Source organism: Tympanuchus pallidicinctus, unplaced genomic scaffold, assembly GCF_026119805.1.
Source record: "Tympanuchus pallidicinctus isolate F22 unplaced genomic scaffold, pur_lepc_1.0 scaffold9, whole genome shotgun sequence".
Classification (NCBI taxonomy): Eukaryota; Metazoa; Chordata; class Aves; order Galliformes; family Phasianidae; genus Tympanuchus; species Tympanuchus pallidicinctus.
The window spans coordinates 13,953,547-13,974,131 of record NW_026294813.1 but is presented as its reverse complement, the minus strand read 5'-3'; the positions used below and the strand labels follow the sequence as shown (position 1 = coordinate 13,974,131).

The 20,585-nt window shown below is 38.4% G+C and overlaps 1 protein-coding gene across 1 annotated transcript; it reads left to right on the top strand.

The window, feature by feature from the left end:
* The first annotated feature begins 3,212 nt into the window (after positions 1-3,212).
* SUB1 (SUB1 regulator of transcription) lies at positions 3,213-19,026 on the top strand. The gene is made up of 5 exons (XM_052670605.1): positions 3,213-3,313; positions 5,123-5,195; positions 6,766-6,885; positions 13,206-13,314; positions 15,618-19,026. Exons 2-5 carry the CDS (start codon positions 5,124-5,126, stop codon positions 15,695-15,697), a joined length of 381 nt encoding a protein of 126 aa, XP_052526565.1. The 5' UTR covers positions 3,213-3,313; position 5,123; the 3' UTR covers positions 15,698-19,026.
* The last annotated feature ends 1,559 nt before the right edge of the window (positions 19,027-20,585 follow it).

The following is a 20,585-nucleotide window of genomic DNA, read 5'->3' as shown; positions in this document are numbered from 1 at the left end:
TACTTTTCAAAAGTCAGCATCTTTTCTTTCTTCTTCTTCTTCTTCTTCTTCTTCTTTTTGTCTTTAATAGAATAAAATACAGAAAGGGTAATTTACTAAAAAGCTCCAATGGCCGCTGAACTTGACACCAGAGTAATTCTCAAATAAACTTGTAATTACAGAAGAGCATAACATGAAATCTCTAGTCATAGCAAACACTCCGTCCTCACCACTAACCCACTGTTTGAAAACTCAGCTGTTTAAAAATGAACTTGGTTCTAGCTTCAGAGGAAATGATAGAGGTGGGAGGGAGATGTTAACTTATTGAGGTTCAAACCTTAACTTATTAAGCTCCAGGTGAAAAAAAAAATCTCTTCCTGTGAAGTCATTTTGATTTATTTCAATGCTGAGGGAGTTGGTTAAAAATGCATAAGGAATTGTTAATTCGAATGTGATACTCCTAAAACCTCTGCATTCTTTGTGTACCAGGTGTTGATTGGATATAAGTACGCAATGCAGACAGGAATTACAGCCTGAACTGCTGTTTCTATTCTGATATAAAAGTTGGTACAGGCTTTGAGACCACATCATAGTCAGAGAATATATATGTATTTTTCACTTAAGTGTTACATATACGGAGTCCATCTCATATTGAATTTCTTTACTGTTACCATTACATATTAAAGGATTATCTGTTCATCTTCCAGATTAAATGGCTTGACAATTTTGACATTTGCACTGTTTACATGCATGTGACATAACTGTGCTTCAATTGTGCTTAAACATACATTGCATTTTCCAGAGGTTTGTATGAAGAACAGTGTGTTTTTTCTTTTTATCTTCCAAGATATGAAATAGCATTATGAAACAGAGAATTTACAAGAATTAGTTACTAGAGCATACTTCTAATTTTTCATATTAACTTCCTGCTTTTCTGTTAATAAAGTCAAAAGCCACACTGAGAGCCTACATATGCCATTTCACAGTGAAAACTATGCATACTCCGTGAGTCTTCTCTAGCGGCTTCAACCCCCAACCTACTTTTTCCTGAGTATTTAGAAGGACTGCTTAGCATTTGCTGACTTTGGATATTATCCTGTCTGATGAACAGAAGTCTTTGGAATTTAAAAACCCAATACTTTTGATTTTAAACTTTTTATTAAGAGGTAACTGCTCTTGGAACCACAGAGGATGCTCACCCACACACAACCTCTGCAACCACATTGGCTTTACCTGTGAAATACACTCATCCTCTAACAGCACACGTCAGGCATGTCCGTAGCCCACAGACTGTACGTGCCCCAGGACAGACAGCAATGCATCCCAAAACCTTTAACGTAAACTTATAATAATCTTATAACATTACTGTGTGATTTTTAGCAATATTTTCCAGGAATAGATTGTGAGTAGCTCAAGTGTGGGCTGCATTGGTGACAACAGAGCACTGCAGAGAGGAGTGCGTGGTGCAGTGCCAGCTCCACGACTCACGCCTACCACAAACACTCGGTCGAATCAAGATCCATGAGTTGCACATTACATGTGCATGTGCACCTGGTGGGTAAAATGCAGTGACTGAAAATAATAATATTTCAGCCTACATATATGTGTGTGTACCTGTGAAGACACATGTTTTTTTGTTATGTGTTTTATGTTATGAAAGAGACTTGCAAGTTTTATGATTTAATTATTAAACTTGTATTATACCTAAGTTTATTCACTTTTCCTCCAAAATTATAAATTTGCCAAATTGTGTATTTAGCAGCCCCTTTTTTCCTCATGAAAGTAACATTAAATATTTTATGATAAAATCTAAAACAGAGATGAAAGTAAAATACAAGAAAAAATAAGTACATATTTCAAAATTAGGCATAATTTCAAAACTTCTCACCTAAACTCTACTTCACAGTTGGGAAAGGAGCAGCAGATATAAAATCGCTATAAAATAACCAATCAGTGAAACTTCTGAATGCAGTAACTTCTACAAATGGCAAATGAAACACAGGGTATGCAGCTTGGGGATTTTTAACTGTTATTCTTGGGAGGGTAAGAGTAACTATAACATCTGCAGTGTCCTCCTCTTGGCACAAAGAAATACAGAGTTACAATCAGACAATCTATTCAAAGAAAAGGCTAATTGAATCACTTCACCAGACTTCTGTAAGAGGCTTCTTATCAGAGAAAAATATCCCTTACTTCTGCATCACCCCTTATTCACATCATCAGTTTTTGGTAGCACTTATATTTATGAACAACCATTTTCCAGGGTGAAGTCCAGGAGGAGTAAAATTTCATGACAAGCTCCTTGAGAATGGCAACCTCTGCCACTGAACCAGTGGTGCATGTTTCACAGAAACAAGGTCAAACATCCCAAACCCAGTTTTGTTGCCCTCTTTATGTTTTAATTAGAAAAAAAAAAAAAAAAAAAAAAAAAAAAAAAAAAAAAAGTTTTGTTACATATATACATGAATTATATTTTATACACGGCACAAGACAATCCCTCTTCACTCAATATAGCTCAGGCAAGCCAAGAGGTTGTTCAACTATGGCACGAGTGCGAGACTGGCAGAAGCCTTCCTTCCCATCTCCTCCTCACTCCCTTCCTTCTAAATTGGTGCTATTTTGGCTTCTCCGAGGAGCACTTTAGAGCAGCCATGCCTCCTCTCTTTTCCAAACCACTGTGCAGCCGCCATCAGCGCCGGTCTTCTGGTGCAGCAGGCTCTGGGGTGAAACCACAACAGAGGTCAGCAAGCTGCCCTGTCAAGGGTGCTTACAGTCACCTTTCATTTATTTCACCGCGTCGTTTGATTTATTTCACCGCGTCGTTCTGCACAAACTAGGGGGACTTATCATCATCATCAGCTTTTCCACTTTGCTCCCCAGGCCCTGGAGAGACAGCAGAGCGGGCAAAGAGAAAGGGGGGAAGGATAAAGGAGGGAAGGCGGAAGAGGACAAGGAGGAAGCGGCGCGTTGCGGAGCGGCCTCAGGTGTTGCCGGGCCTGCGGTCTCGGCATGCAAAGCAGCGGCCGTACTCCCACTGCACTTCCTCTCCCACCCCGGAGCTCGAGGAACTGAGAGCGGCAGTTCATATAGCCGAGGGCCCCGCTAGGGCGCTGAGAGCCATCCTACGCTCTCTGCTTCCCGCTGCTCCCTCATGAGCGGCGCTTTGCAGCCCGCATCCCCACAGCCAGCACGAGGGAAGCAGGAACGAGCAACAAAGGGATGCGCGCCCTTTAAGCACTCCTCCCCGTCACGTGGCGCGGCGCGGGGGCGGGAGCTCCGCTGGCGTCACTTCCGCTCCTCTCCTGGTACGGCGGGGCAGCGCGCGGAGCAGGACGTGAGTCTCAGGGTCTCCTCGGAGCCCCCCGCAGCTTCCCGCCGTTTTCTTCCGCCCTCCCTCCTGAGGCTGGCCGCCAGAGCTCGGCGTCTCCCGGCCAGCCTCGGGGAGGCGCGGAGAAAGCCGTGCGGCGCAGCCTTCCTCCTTTCCTTGAGCGCCCGCTGTGCCCCGCGGGGGGGATGCCCCGCTGTGCGGTGGGCCTGGGGCGGGGAGGAGTCGCTGCCATGTTGGGGGGCGAGGAGGATTTAAGGGAGGGAGGGAGAAAATGGCGTCGGGGAACCGCCCGGCTCCGTTTCCCCCGCGTCGGGATCAGGCCCTGCCCGCAGCCGACCCCAGACCCTTTTTTTTCCTTCCCTCCTTTCTTCCTTTTTGTTCGGCTTTCCCTGCCTCCCGCCGGCGCTGAGCCGCGGCCCCTCGCTCCGCCCAGCCCGCAGGACCCGGGCCGTGCTCCTGGCCCCGCTGGCCCCTCGCCCCTCTTTCCCGGGGGGCTGCGGGAGCTGTGGAAAGGAGGGGAGGAAGATGGCGGCTTGGATCCGCCTACGGCTGTTCCCGGCCTGTCTTTCTCCTCTCCCTCGCCTCGTCTTTGCGTGGCCCGTCTCACTCCGCCCTCGCTCCCCCGGCGCTTCACCGTCTCCTCGCGCTGCCTGCCTGCCTCTTTCCAGCAGATCGTTCCGCTCCCACTTTCTCCTTTTTGCAGTTTCCTCCCCTGCCTTCCTCCGTGCCGCCATTCGCGCATTCCAAGGCAGGCTTAAAGGCTTGTGGGCCCCTGGCCCCCTCTTATCAGCCTCTTTCTGTGCCCCACCTTCACGTCCTTGTTGTGCTTGTCCTCTTCCAGATCCCCTCTGCCTCCGTCCTGGTCTGCTTCCCCGTGCCCCGTTTCATTTTAGTGCTGCAGTTCCCAGCATTGTACTCTGAGCTGTGACGACAGAACTTGTCCCACTTTTCAACTACATCGAGCTACTAGCATTATACTTGTGCTCTGTGATTTCACCACCGACTTGAAAACGATGCTGTTCCTCTTCCTTTGCTAAGACTTGCTTCTCTTAGCTTTCCTTAGCTTATCTTTGTTTCTCTGTCATGCTTGTTAATAGGAAAGAACAAATGAGCTATTTATTTATTACAAAGAGTTTCTAGTAGCAGGCAGGATGTTCTGCTGCTGTATCTAACCACATGTTTGCATAGTGGAGAGATGCAGAAGTACATCTGGCAACATGCATTCAAGGAAAGTCTTGAATGTCCACTTGTCTGGCAAATGAATAGACTCTAGTGACTGATCTGTTAAAGCTGCAGTTGAAATAATAGCAGAACTGTAGTTCATTGTAACTAATGTGTTTTTTCAGATCTTGTATTACTGATAGGGGAGCTTAGCTTCTTATAAGATTATTGTATAGCTTTTGCTTGCAAATTCAACTAGCCATAATGCCTGTGTAAGAATATGGATAATGCTGTGGTCTTTGTAGGTTAAATTAATGTATTAATGTAGTATTGAGAATTCAAACTGAGGATCGTCATGTACTGTATTGTATTTTTTCCTTTTTTCTTTTAAAAACCATAATGGAACTAGCAGAAAACTGTCCTTAAACTGTTTGAAAACTGAAATGCCACACTTAAGACAGTTGCAGGGGAGGAAAAAAAAAAAAAAAAAAAGCTATAAAAGGGAACTGTGTATGAGATTGCATTCTAATGTGCCTTAAAGTGTGTGAAAAGTCAGGAAAGTCTTCAGGACAGTAAACAGTATCAAGTTTGCCTTCTCGATGTAAAGTGATTTATTTCTTGTGTAGTGTTCTTATATTATGTTTCTCATCCTAGAATGCCTAAGTCAAAGGAACTCGTGTCTTCAAGCTCATCTGCCAGTGATTCAGATAGTGAAGTTGACAAAAAGGTGAAAATTATGTGTAGTTCATTTTGATTGTATTAACATTTATGTATCAAAATACGTGTCATTCCATATCATTTATCAAATGCCTGGAAAAAATATTATTAAGGCTTGTGTAGAAAATATGCTTTTTGATTTGCAGTGAACTTTTTTCTTAGGTTGTATTTTGCTTTATTTAGGTTTTTCCATGTGGTATAGCTAGACTCTATCCTCCTGGAATTCCTTCTTGCCTTGTGTCAAGAAAGAAAAGATTTTGGTATCAGCTGCCCCTTGTGGCAAGAATATGGATTAATTTTAAGACTACCCCAACCTCCCCTCTTTATTTTTTTTATTGCTGGTTCAAAATGAAAACCTCCAACTGCCCTGTCATCTCTGCCAATTGATTTTCTCGTTTATACATATTTTTCTTCTGTTTCAGATTTTGACTTTTAGTATGATCTGTTTCTTCTGTCTGCTATTTCCTCACTTAAATGCTCAGCCAAGTTGGATGTCTTTCAGTTGATTAATTTTAATTTCTTAGCTATTTGTAAATGTGTAAATTGAGTGTTCACAGTTATTTTTGGTAATCATTTAATTTGTGAATTTCTGCTAGTATGCTAGTCATTATTAACAGAACCAGCATACAGTGGAGTTAATGCTAGGTGTTAATGCAGACTTATAGTCAGTACTTGAGAAAACGTAGGCTGCTCTACTGATTAAAATGTGACTTAATTGCCCTAAACAAACCAGACATTCTCTCAAATCCTGGTATGGATTTGTATTTGTATAGTATTCTCTCAAAAACTGGTATGCATTCCTGACAAATTAAACTTGAACAGTCTGCTGTGGTGGGTTTTGTTGTCACAACTGCCTACATCTGTTGCAACCATTCCTCTTTAAAATAAATTATCCACAGTGTAGTTCTGACAGTTGAGAATAACTTTTGATATCTGTATCACTTCTTTGAAATGGAGGATGAAGAGAAGATGAGCTATAGGAGCATGATTACTGGCATAAATATTGGTAAAGGTAGTAACTTTATAGCAACTGCAAGTAATGTGATATAGAGGTGATATGATCTGAATGTTTTAAAAACGTGTTTAATTTATCTTGCTAAGGACAGAGATTGGACTCTGATTAAAAAACGGAAAAAATGTTTCCCTGATAGAGGGGACTTCCAGATCTTTTCTTCATTATCTCTTATTTTGTCTTTTTTTTCCAGAAGTGTTATTAGCTGTCATGCATTTTTGTTGCTTTCACTGGAAAGGAATGTGAAACTTTCAACAGATTTTATTTTTTTAATTAAAACTAGTGGACCAACAGCATTGCTGTTACAAAAAGAGTGGGCTCTTAAAAATAATGAGTGAAATAGTATAATATTTTTGAAGCTGAAGCATTCTGGTAAATTTCACAAAGAACAGAGTTAGACTCATTTGGAGACTAATTTTGAAATTGTATGACACTGGAGTCCTGCCTTCACAAAAGGAAAGTGATAGTGTGTGCTGCATGATAGTAGTTTGCAGCCTCTAATGTAAGCTTTTCTATAATTGGTAAGAATGAGTTGTGGTTCATGTGTTTGTTTTATTCTTGCTCCAAGGCAAAGCGGAAAAAGCAAGCAGTTCCGGAAAAGCCTGTGAAGAAACAAAAGACGGGTGAGAGTTCAAAAGGTGCCGCTTCTTCTAAACAAAGCAGCAACAGAGATGAGAATATGTTTCAGGTAAAAATTAATGACTTTTTTAAGGCAGCCTGTTACGTCATACTCAATATAAATTTTGAGTTGATGTCTTTATTGTATGGTGCCTACTCTCCTGAAGTGTCCTTTTGGGGGGGGTTACAGTGAATGATGCAGTGCAGGTGAGGTATTCAGGAAAACAATCATCAGGTCTTAGTAAAATAAAAGAAACTGAGTTGTGGCAATTGGTCCAGCCTTCGTGCATTTTGCCCATGGTAACTCTGTGGGTAGTCATTTTGTCTGCAAATACAGCACTTATCATAAATACACTGGAAATGTTAAATTGGGACGACCTCTGCGTGGACGCTTCTTTTAATCAGAGGTTTTAAAAGAAATGTTCTTGGAAAGTGAAATAGGGTCTCTTAATTCCTATTTAACTAGGTCAAGGGCAACTTGGTTTCTGTGTTATAAGGAAGTGCCCTGGAATAAGTTTTGCTTGTTTCTTTGTGATGCAGGTGTTGCCTTTGCTTCGGCAACCTCTGATTAATGTCCCGTTGTGAAGTGCTCAGACAGCCACGGCCAAATCACACGCTTTTACGACACCAATGTGGTGAGCGGCAAATGGCCTTTATTGCAAGCAACACACTCTTCTTATAGTTGTCCCTTATTTCACAGTGCTACCAATCATCCTTGCTACGGTTATCTGTGCCCAATAGACGTGTGGCATGTCTTGTCTTGCCATGTCTCATCATGGTTTCTCATGAGTCAAGGAGCCCCCACAGAGCCTGATGACTGTCACAGCCCCCCTTTCATGTATTCGCTAACCACACAAGGGGCCCACTCAAATTACGCCTGGTTACGCCTGGTGACCTTGACAGACCCCGCTTTACATATTTCATTGACTACATCTCTAACTTGTGTATTTTGTTAACTACTGTTAACTTTTTCTCACTAAACATCCAGAAGGACTGCCATTCTGATGTTCTTGTTTTAGATAGTGTGAATGTAGATTTTTTTTTTCCTCAGCACAATGTATTTGTGAGCTTAGAGTGGTAGACTAACTTTTAGGGTTAGGTGGGGCAGTAGCAATGTATACTGCAAGCTGTGTAAGAATATATGTAGCTTGGAATTAGTAAATGTCTGTGACTAGCTGGATTAATAAAAGCAGAGAGTAGAGAAGAAACTTAGACTCTTATTCTTAAGCTTCTGAAGGAGTCAGGGGAGGATATTTAATAGAATGATCCCATTTCTGGGTAAGGCAAAATAAGTCGCTTTGGGCTATTGCTGTGCAAAATAATATAGCAAAAAAATTGTTTTCCAGACAAAAGATCTGCATAACTGATGTTGTAATGCAGATCAGTTGCTACTAATTATTGGTCTTTACTCAGGTATAGTTGGTGGGAGGACTTCAACTGAATACATGTTAATGTCTGGACTCTTCCATCAGTGTTCTTTGGTATTTGCCTACCTTTTAGTTACTTAACAGAAATGTTTCTTAGGTTGCTTATTCTGTTATGAAAGCACTGTAGTGCTACATCAGCTTATATGCCTTAACTGAGATGCGTCTGTTTCGGTGTAGAAATAGCATTGTGAGTCTGTAGTTACTTCCTCTCTCTTTGCTCTACCCAGGAGATCATGCTTAAAGTTCTAGTCTTTAAATTTGTAGGTATAATTTTGTTTGTTCTGAAACTGTTAGTAATACAGAAAACTTTCTCTCCTTTTTAGTTCCTTGTAGCAGTAAAGTGATCTCTGATTTGCGGTTGGCACTGCAGTATGACTTAACACCCTACTTGAACTGGTATAAATCAGGATGTGAAGCATTCACAGGATATTCAGTTTTGTGATATCCATTTTTTGTGTGGGAGCGGCAACATATGATGTGAAACATAGAGACTTAAGGTTCTAAATGTTTAGGCTGTATTCTGGAAGAATTGCAGCTTCCTTTTTAGTGTAGAGCTCATTATGACATCAGTTTTTGCAAGACCTGTGTTTTAATGTTTTTATTTAAAATGAATGTTAATACTTGAAGCTCATGAAGTGTAGAATTATTATAAGTGGTAGGAAATTGTTTTCAGTATGAAGATTTATTTACCTATTTACTTATGTGTCTTGGCCTTTATAGACTTTAAAGGTAGCTTTGTATACTTAGGAATTTGGTGAAGGGAGTTGGGTTGGGCAAAATTGAGATCCAGAAAATTAATTTGCTCCTTGCATGATGTGTTACTAGCCGTCCTAAGGACAAGTGTTATTTGTGTGGAAGGTTTTAGTCTTCTTGCATTAGATTCCCATCTGTGGCTTCAGCTCATATAAGGTTTGCATCACGTGCTCTGGGTAGTTTGACAAATCCTGTCTTCTACTCATGCCTAATTTGGGTAAGGTTTGTTAATACTGTCAGGATACATTATTAGTAACTGTCCAGAATGGAGCCAGGATGTTTCACAAAATTTGTTACTACTTAGTGTTGGAAAAGAATCCCCACTCCCTCCTTTCTGAGAGTTAAGTTGTACGTGTTTTTTGACTTGTCAGAAATAACGTTCATCGGTTTCACAAACGCAATGTCTTCACCTATCGTAAGATCCTAAAAATAGATGTCTGCAATGATCTGGAAGGGTGTTTGAGAGGTAATGTTGCGTATCAGTTTCAGAATTAGTGTTCTAAACCAATTTGGTGTGTTGCAGAGCCCAGCTGTTTACAGGACTCTGCATTCTAGGGGTCTATACTATCTTTCTGTGCTCCTCACAGTACAAAGATGGCTGCTTTTTTGCAGTTTCTACTTTCAGTGTGTGTGTTTAGAGGAAACTGGCAATGGGAACGAAAATGTCGATTAAGGTGAAACTCGTACAAGAAGTCAGTTGGATAGCTGCGAAAGGAACCTAGATGCAGTTCAGTGTGTTGTATTCTAAGAAATGAAAACTTGGAAATTGTGTTTTCTGATGTACTTAATTTAGTAGAGTGGTATGTCTAAAAAACTGTGGTATTTTATAAAAAGCATATGGACTTGTGCATGAAAGTTGAACATCATAAATTACACTGCTATAAATCATACTCTTTTGGAACGCTACTGTGATTACAGTGATAACAAAGTGCTTGAGCCCAGGGCCCAAGGAAGTTTTTCTAGTACTATGAGCTGCTGCATTGGAAAGTTGTTCAGAGATGACTTAATGCCAGTACGAAAGGTATTTGAACTTGAAAGAAAAAGAGAAAAAAAATATCAATTTTCTTGAGTAAATCTCTATTTTGGGGAATTCTAGTAACTTTAATTGCTAATAAGAGTTACTTCAGAAACGAGAGTTAAAACTTTTTGCAATGACAACTGTTTTGTATAAAGCTCAGCTTAATGGTCACATTAAATTTATTTAATGTGAGCGTTCAGATGATGTGTGGACAGAACCGTTAAATGTAACTTAGAATCCCAGATTTGCTCTAAGAAATAAAATCTGATAAAAACACAGTGGATTAGAGATGCAGATACAGTAGAAAGGCTTAGAATCTGAGAGCACCTATATTAATTCACCTACAATAAGGTGAGGGGAGAAGAAAAACATTAAGCTAAACATCACATAGTCAGCAAGTCTAAGTTAACTAGAAATAGTCCGATATGAAAATCGTTGAATCATAGAATGGCCTGGGATGAAAAGGACCATAATGATCATCTAGTTTCAACCCTCCTGCCATGGGCAGGCTCACCAACCACCAGACCATTTCAGAAAATGCTGAAATTATTTGGTAATGTTCTAATAGTTAATTGATAGAAATTCCAGAGTACTGCTGCTTTAAGTATTAATAACTTGAAGCTGGTGAAGTATTGCAGTGAAAAACCATGAAATGTTTTTTATGCAAGCTATTTGTAATATTCTTTGCCAACAGTGCTGACAGATTTGGCCAATCCTACGGGCCATACCAAGTTAAGTCTGAAAGAACTCAGCTCATCTGACATCATGCCTTATTTTTGTCTGCTGTATTTGTAATGCTGTGGAAGTATTTAATAAATCAATTGCAAAATAATATAAACTGAAATTTATTGTTCACTTAAAAGGATACTTTGAAGTAAGAAAAACATGTTTTAGGCTTATACTATCTAAGAATGCTTTAAAATTTTGGAGTTAATTCAACATGATCTGTATAAGAAGAAATGGCCTTAACTGAACTTAAAGCATACATGTTTGTATCTATTTTGTGAAGTAATGGCTTCTGACTTAAACATCTGTGGGTGATTGTTGATTTGAGAATTCACGTTTTCTGGTCAGACTTAATCACAGAATCACAGAATCACAGAATCACCCGGGTTGGAAGGGACCTCAAGGATCATGTAGTTCCAACCCCCCTGCCTAGCAGGGCCACCAAACGTACACATTCAGATCAGGTTGCCCAGGACCCCGTCCAACCTGGCCTTGAACACGTCCAAGGACGGGGCATCCACAACCTCCCTGGGCAGCCTGTTCCAGGGCCTAACCACTCTCCTTGTGAAGAATAATGCTAGTAAGATATACGTGATCCTCTGTTAAATTGTCAGTGGAAGATGTGCATTAGTTCTGTTAGAAAGTAATCAAGCACAGAATCACCAGAGTTGGATAAGACCTCCAAGATCATCCAGTCCAATTGTCCACCAATCACCAGTATTTCTCCACTAAACCGGGTCCTTTAGTGCAACATGTAAATGTTTCTTGAACATCTCCAGGGATGGTGACATCACCACACCCTGGACAGCCCATTCCAGTGCTTCACCATTCTTATGTAGAAGTTCTTCCTAACATGGAACATGAATCTCCCATAGTGCAACTTGAGGCCATTTCCTCAAATCCCATTGCTAGTTACAGGAGAGGAAGCTGACCCCCACCCCACCACAACTTCTTTCAGAGAGTTCCAGAGAGCAGCAAGGTCTCCCTGACCCATCTCTTCTCCAGACTGAACAGTCCCAGCTCCCTCACCTGCTCCTTGTGTAAGGCCTGTGCTCCAGACCCCTCACCAGCTTTGTTGCCCTTCTCTGAACACACTCCAGGGCCTCAATGTCTTTCTTGTAGTGAGGAGCTTAAAATTGAATGCAGTACTCAAGGTGTGGCCTCACCAAAGCTGAGGGTCACTTCCTTGCTCCTGCTGTCAGCACTATTTCTGATAGAATGCAGGATGCCATTGGTCTTGGCCACCTGGGCACATTGCTAGCTCATGTTCAGCAGTGTGTTGACCAACATTCCCAGGTCTGTTTCTTCCGCACTGTCTAAAAGCTTTTGTGTCCCAAGCTTGTAGAGTTACCTGAGGTAGTTGTGGCCAAAGTGCAGAATTCAGCACTTGGTCTTGTTAAACTTAATCCCATTGGCTCAGCTCAGCAATCCAGGTCAAATATTCTATTTTAAATTTGTTTATTTAGGAATGAGTTCTTTCTTCGTAAAGTCTATCCAGGCAATGCATACAAAATGCATTTCTTAAAGTAATGGTCTTTGTGTGTTTTGATTATCTAATTTCTGATTTTCAAATTTCCATTGTAGTTTGATTTGGTGTGAACTAATACTTCCATTAAATGTGTGAAAACCTTTAGAAAGTCTAAACATATAATGCGATCCAAAGTGTGATGCAGTTTGCTGTTGTTCCTCCTGTAGTTCCCCACCCTCTCAAAAGAAAAAATTAAAGAAACACACTGAAATGATGAAATTCCAAAAGCATCACTTTAACAAAACCAGTTTCATGCTGTGGTATGTGTTGGTAAACGTTCAAAGTTTTTTAAAGTTTTTTACTCACTGTTTCAATTAAGTATACCTGGAGGAAGAGGAGCAAGTGTGGGACAGTTAATGTCTTCCTTTCATTTTCATCTCTTCTGCTGTGTTTATAAAAAAAAAAAAAAACAACCAAGAAAACCACAACAACAAAAAAACAACCAATAACATTAAGGCCTATCTAGAAATTGTACTCAACTAGTGTGTATATCTAACTTGCTTTTTTTTTGTCAATAGGGATAGTACTGAAATATGTATTTTGGAGTAGAGCTCTCTCTCTTCCTCTGTGTTTACAACTGCTGTTAACAAAGATGTTTATAATAGAGACAAAAAAAAAAATCAGAAAATCCGAATACTCTTGTAAGAATGCCACTTGCTAAGGATGTAGGCTTTTTACTTCAACAGAGTGAGATTTGCCAAAAAAAAAAAAAAAAAAAAAGTGTTGAATGCTCAACTGGTTTTAAGTCCTTCATCCATTTATACTGTCATTACTTATTAACCTACTGACTACTCTGGATTAAGCTCTTGAGCTGGTTGTTTCTCAGGTATCTAAAATAAGCTGCAGTGGATCGTGTCACACATCTGAGCCTAATACTGTTTGGGAAAGTGAATACTGTAATATGTAAAATGCATAAAATGTCTTCTGTGTTTTAACAGATTGGCAAAATGAGGTATGTCAGTGTTCGTGACTTTAAAGGGAAAGTTTTAATTGATATTAGAGAATATTGGATGGATCAAGAAGGTGAAATGAAGCCTGGCAGAAAAGGTACTGTTCTGTTTTACATTGTTGTGTATCAAAACATTGCTTTCAATTTACTGGGAAATTCTGTGTCAGATCTATATAGTTTGTTACTGCATGATATTTTTAGGATAATATTTTTAATTATAAAAAATGATTAGTTTTACCTGGAGATAAAAGCAACAAAAGCAGAGTTGGCCTGAGTCCATTTTTCTAAGTGGATCTTGCACAATTTATGGAAATACAGCATCAATTAAAATCTATTGTAGCAACCATAATTTTTTTCCCCTCTGTTCCTTAAATCAATTTCTTACCTTTTTTCCAATACGATCTCTATTTCTAAATAGACTGAAAAGGTTTAATTTTATTTGGAATAATGTATTAAGTCTTTTAAAACAATTGTGTTTTTCAGTTTTTATTTAATTTCAGATTAAAATAACAGAAACATTTCATATAACACTTTCTGTGTCTGTTTAACCTGCAGCACAGCACATAAGTCTTTAGTTACCACTGCCCTCTGATTTTTATGGCATCATTTTAATGGACCATTTTCAGGACTTTTGCTATCTGTGAAGTAAGGATAGGTTGACCATTGCAGTAGTAGTGCTTTTCTTAATGTCTTGTTGCTTCTTTAGAAACATATTATTTTTCATATTGTACCAATGAAACAGGTTAGCACGAATTGTTCTGTTCTGAAGATGGAAGTCATTTAATCTAGAATCAGAATAAGGGTTATTGTATTTTCCTGGTGTGTCCAGGAGCAAGAGAGTGAACAAACACTTGGAAAGCTTGTGAATTGTTTTCAGCGTGTCTTAAATAACCACTGTAGGTTTATGTGAACAGGTTGTACAAGGAGGTCTTTGTTGAATGTGTTACTGCAAAAGTGGTTTGTGGTTTACTGCAAAAGTGGTAGCAAAAGTGGTTGCTCCAAGCTTGAAGGGCTAAATTGTTCTTTTCATTTCTACCTCAAGATACATCAATTGAAAGCTTGAGTGGGAAACCAAAGTGTTTCTTAATGGACAGGCAAATTCACAAAAATTATGTGATACAGGTGAAAATGTTTGTAGTGGCATCAAACAAGTCTGGATTTAATTAGGATAAAATTGCTAACCAGATATAGCATCTGAGTGATATTCTAGTGGTACACTTAAAGGCTGCTTATGTAGGAATCCTAAAAAAAGGATACAATTGTAAATTTGTAATAAAAATAGAAGAAATCTGATTGTTAGAAATTTATGTCAGACTGTTTCAGCCAGCAGGTTTGAAATACATGCCTGCATACAGTCCTTAGGATATGTTGTTTTGGGCCAACTTGATGGTATTTTTTATCCTAGCAATGCCTGGCCAACTTTTCAGAACCTTTCCCCTAAGAACTGTTGGAACAACTGCTTAAAGCAGAGACATGCAGATGATTTTCTGCTTAAAATAATTGTGATTCTATGATGGAACTCTGGTGGTAATAAGAAAGGGGGAAAATAATAAAAAAATAATTAAAAAAAAAAAAAAAAGAGATGCTCCCCAGAAGTGGAATTAACAGTTTCACCTGTTTTCAGGTCCTGCTCTATGTACAGGGAGAAGGCAATGAATTGACTGAGGGATAGAGAGGGGGTAAATATTAGAAGAGCCTCACTGCAGAGAGTGAGGTAGGCATGTGAGTCTCTACTTGGGTAGAGTTGGCATAGAGATTGTAGGGAAAGAGTGAGAAGGGTAAAGCACAATGGAAATGTGGTCTGTAGCTCAAACAAGTAAATGTTCAGAACTGAGGAGATGGATTGAGGGGGGCTAATTAGTTGAATGTCATGAGCATTTGTAGTGATCTTAAATTGAACATCAAGAACAAAGGCAGCTAAGCAAGATGTTCTATGTTGAGTTGTGAGTGCTAGGATTCATTCTTCATGGTACATTAAGAAAAAAGGAGAAACAATAACCAACCAGAATCATGTTACATCATAAATATATGAAGTTCCATCCACAGAGGTTGGCTTTTAGGAGCAAATAGAAATACAGTTGGTTTCCTACAGGCAGCAGGGCTTTTGTGCTGCCTCCTTTCAGATCCAGAGCTCTGTTTCTCTTCCTGTATTTATGAAACATGTGTGAATGAATTTATGTTGTTGCCTGTTTTCTTTGTAAGGTAAACTTCTCTAGAAATAGGCAATTTCTAAAGTATTCCAAGTAAGTGGTTTCAGTCTGTTACTAAATTTGATGTATCTGGAGCATTAATAATTGTGATGTAGGCTTTGTGTATGAAATCAGTCTGGATTGTAAGTATACAAGATACTGAACTACGGTTTTCTTTTTTGTACTAAATATTTGTTTTTAATGCATTTCAGGTATTTCTTTAAATCCAGAGCAGTGGAACCAGCTGAAGGAACAGATTTCTGATATTGATGATGCAGTAAGAAAATTGTAAAGACAGAGCCATACAGAAATCTTTATCACATTAGTTGTTTCAAGCAGTCTTTTTACATTGGCTTTTGTTTTCTAAAATATTGTTTTCCAAGCTATTGTATATTTGGATTGCGAAACAATTTGTAAAATGAATAATTTTTTTATGTGCATTAAACATGTATTCTGAGTGAAGCTAATTGTGTATACTTTACTGAAAGGAAATGTGTTGCTTTCACCTCATGGTGTAAAATAAACAAGTCAAGTAATATGTAAAGCTCTTTGTGTTTGTTTGTGGCCTTTTGTTTAAAGATGTTTGCTGACAAGGCCACCAACTAATTGTAGGCTTTTTAAATTTAGTTAATAATTACTGATTTTGTTTTCTAAGGGGATTTGAAAAATGTCTGTTTAATTTTTTTGTTTTGTTTCATATCCTTTGCTGTTTCCCTCAGCTTTCAGCTTTAAAACTTGATACAAACAGTGAATACCTGGTAAAACACACTTTTGTAGATAATTTTAAATACTGTATTTGCTAATTTACCCTATTTATTCAGATGTAAACAGTCCTGAGTATGTAGACTTTCTTGCATATTTGCATGAAGTGTTATGCTGAACAGTAACACTGGAACACCATCCACACATCATCTGTTCTAGTTTTTGTATAGCTTGCGTGACTTAAGAAATACAATTAGACTTTATTCAAGGCCTCTCGGTCTTAGAATGCGATGCATAAACTTTTACAGTAATAGACATATACCTCAGAGTAAGACAGTATTTAAAATGCTTCCAGACTTGGTTATTAGTTTAGGTACCCTTTTCAAACTTTGCATTAAATTTATTCTTGAACTCATACTGATTACTTACTCTATAGAAAACAAGATTTAATATGTCTTTGTAGACATCTGGTTCTGTTTGTTTGAGAGTATTGTGTAAACAACACTGCTTAAACCAGGCTGTAACACAGGTTAAACAGTCACACAGCCAAAAGATCAGGTTATCATGCCCTTGCCCTGCCCTCACTGCCTGACCAGATCATTTGACTTGGCTTGCCTTGAGCAGCTTACATGTGCATAACTTTTATCTTTTTAGAGACAGTGCTTACAATGGAGCGCTGGTACATAGTGAATCCATGACTCTAGCTGACTTCAATCATTCACCAGTGTACTATTCTGATAAGAGAAGCTTCTATCCAGTGGGGATTCTGTTAGACTAGGTGTTGCCTCAAACTAAGGAGATCTTTGTAGGTGTTGTGGTTATAGAATGAAAAAGGGAGAATATGATGTTTGTATAAAACCTGAAGAGATAATGGGCGCTCCAGTAGAGAAATTCACATTGAAGAATCAAAGCTGACAGAAAAACTACAGTGAAGAAGAACCTTTACATTAGCAGAAATGGAAAAGAATTCATTGTTTGACTGCAGTTAACAGAAAGAAGGTGAACCAACTTCATGAGAATTGACATTTCAAGAATATGTAATGAATGTACAATTTTTTGCTTCCCATGATTTTTCCACTTGATGGAAAACTTAGAAGTGTTTTTAAATTTTATATAGGTAAACAAGATTTGGTACTTAATTCTGGAGTAACGAAATGCAGTTGTTTATACTGAAGACATGCATGGACATCCTGTTCTGCTAAGTGCCATATGCAGACTGTTCTTGTGCTGCAGAATTTATGATTCAATACACATGCTTTATGAAGGGTGAGAGAAAGTGACTTAATGATATTAAATATGTGTTGTTTAATTTGAATATTATGTAAGGTATGTCATTCTGCTTTATAACTTACTGAAATACGAATTTAGGAACTACAGTGAGGGTGAATAAAAAGTGAAGAGGTGTCTTACTGTAGCTGCACTGTTTCTGGGCACAACTTTCTTCAACTGCTAATGACATGCAGGGACATGTGGACCAAAATAGACAAAAATGAAATACCTGTTAACATCAGTGCATGAAATAAATTGCTTTAGGTCTCTGAGAAGTTCTAGGTTTTTTTTTTTTTTTTTTTTTTTTTTTTTTTTTTTTGATTTGCAGTATGTATTTGCAGTTTTTTTTTCCTTTAAATACAAAAGTTCTGTGACTAGATTGTATCTTGTAACCTTAAAACCTTCGTATGGGTACCTTGACATGCATGATTATCACAATGGAAGGAACATTGTCTTCAGTTAGATTACTGTGGTAGTAAGTAATTGGATGGCAGTTGTATATCAGAGTATGAGACAATTATGTTCAGGAAGGTGAAGAATTAAATTCATTCATTTGGAGAGAGTAAGTGAAAAAGTATTGTGATTAGTTCTCTTGTGGAAACTTGTGATGCAAATGTTCAAATAAATTACTCCCAGTTCTTACAAGACAACACTTACTGTATTTGTGGGGATAACTACCAGAGCTGCTTAGCCCATTTTGTAGATAAAATTTGAGGCACTTTGATTTTACTTGGCTTGTGTACTGAAAAATAGCTTTCCAATCTGACAGTTATATTTCTGCCTGTAATATGGATTAAAATATATATATTTTACTTGAGCTGATGTTAACATCTGCATGATGTTCTACCAAAAAGGGTAGCTAAATTAAATTGTCAGTTTTTCAGATGAATTGTGAGGAAATTCCTTCCACCTCAAATGACTGATGGCTAATTAGTTGACTTGTATTTTAAACACTCAGTGTTACTTTGAAATTAATGGTTGTGATTTGTCGTGTGTTGTCTTCAGCTGTACCACTTCTTACTTGAAAACTCCAATTTTTGAGTACAGATTATTTTCTTGCAGATGAAATAGTACTTAGGGTACAAGTAGAAGAAAATTGTGCATGTATGAAAAGGCTAATGTGAGGTAAAAATAAACACTACTCCTTTTCCCACTGAAGTTGTTAAAGAAAGATGCATTTGTTACATGATACTGATGCAGGGCATATTAGCATATTAGCAATGTGTTTTATGAATTTAATTACAATTAATCAGAGGAGGAAAAATACATCAGTTAGACCAGCCAAAGTACCGTGCATTTGCTAAATCAAACTGTCATCTATGATGTTGCTCTTATGTAGAAATATTCATATTGAAATTTAAAAATGCAGCACTAAGTTTGATATTTCTGTTACAGGAAATGCCCCAGTTATGTGATTCTTATGTGATCTGTTGGAAAAAAAAAATTGGGAACTGTAATTCTGGTGACTTAAATGTCATATTGTTAACCATGTAGAATGTTTTATGTTTTGTTCTGTGATCTCTACTGCAGAGAGACCACTGGAAATACGAGCCCTCCAATTGTAATTTTAATGTTCAAATAAAAAAGTTGAATGGCAAATGTGTAATACGAATTTGAACGCCTGGAAATAAATGAAGACTTCTGTTGAAATACTGTTATTTTTTAACTGCACTGTTTTTTTCTTGTGAAAATTGCTGATTGTTTCTTGCATCTATTGTAATTTGGGATTTAGAATACTTAATGTTGTGTTGGGTCTGTGTTTGTGGGAGGTGGTTTGGCTGTGTAGCCCAAAAGGATAGAAGTTTTTTCTTTTTGAATAGAACAATTATCTTGCAAATATGGAAGCAGCAGATAGGAAAACGTTTTCAAACCCTGAGCGGAAGGGCTTGAAAAGTCACTTTTGTTAAGAAATCAGGCAATTGTCTTTCCAGTGGAATTTTTTTATCTGACAATAAATGTCACCGTAGACTTGGTAGCTATTCACCCACTGTTTTAAATCACTAATTAGGTTGGTGTGGAAAAACGTCTCTTCATGCACTCACTGTGGTGGGATTATCTGATTCTGTGATTGAACCAAACATTTCTTAAAGTAATTTTGATTACTTCAGCATTTCATGGCTGCAGAAGTAGTAAAGAGTGTAGTTCATAGGGAAGAAACACAATTTGGAGTTGGTAGAAGGGTGTCTATCTGTTACCTGTTACTGTCTTCTCCTTATTGATAGGATCCATCTTTGATCCTAGCTCTGGTGACTGTATGAAAAATTGAGTCAGCTGACGTGTCCCAAAGGAGACTTTCTTCATTCTATCTTATGCTTTTCCCTGCAGGCAGATACTAACAACTTGAAAAAATGCTATGAGGAGACAGTTCCTGAGTAAAAATGAATTATTACCTGGACGTTCGCCTGTTGCCAAAACAAGGGCATTTGTAATTGCAAATGGTTGATGGAAGGCAAACAGTTGCTTTTGTAGCCTGAAAGACATTCTTAAACTGCCAAGTGGAAAAAAAACAAAAGTATAAAGACTTACCCTCTTGTCCCTAAATAGGAATGCATGCCTACACCTTCATTCTTTTTTTTTTTCTTATTTTTTTTTCTATTTAATGCATGTTGGTTTTGTCTGTGATTTTTATGTTGTGTAGCCCTGGTTGCATAGAGCTGTTCCTCCTGGTGTATTGTGTCACTCTCTGAAACTGCTAGAGGGAGAATGCACGGGTGTCTTTTCTGATTTTGGCACATCTGTGACATTACTGCTCCATGGTAATAGCAGCATTTTACCTATAATAAGAATTTGCAGTGAGCTGTGGAAAATGGTTTATCTGTTAAGAATTTTTGGGAATAACGCTTTAGGGCAGAATTTTGTAGATAAGTTATATAGCTGTGAATTTGTTCATGGCATTTTAACTTTGTGTTGCTGCTCTGCAGGAAATAAATGTGTGTTGTTTTGTTGGTTTTTTTTTTTTTTTTTTCAGTGATCCCCACAGTTCTGCAACTCCTTTATATTATTGTTGAACATGCTCTGGTTACAGCTTTTGAAAATAGACTTATTAAACTTAGGCTTGGATGCATTTCATTTCTAGTAGTTTATGTCAGGTTCAGATTCGTAGGTCGTTTTCTTAATGAAGACCATTTGCCGTGCAATCTGAGCACCTGCTGAAAAGAGGTGCAAGTATCTGTCAGAACTGAAAAGTTACCACTTTGATTTCCCCTACA

What these genes read in the sequence shown, in the direction of transcription:
- SUB1 (XM_052670605.1), top strand. Translation starts at nt 5,124, where the DNA reads ATGCCTAAGTCAAAGGAACTCGTGTCTTCAAGCTCATCTGCCAGTGAT. An exon ending in ATAGTGAAGTTGACAAAAAG is followed by an intron (nt 5,196 to 6,765) that starts GTGAAAATTATG and finishes TCTTGCTCCAAG; the next exon opens with GCAAAGCGGAAAAAGCAAGC. An exon ending in GAGATGAGAATATGTTTCAG is followed by an intron (nt 6,886 to 13,205) that starts GTAAAAATTAAT and finishes GTGTTTTAACAG; the next exon opens with ATTGGCAAAATGAGGTATGT.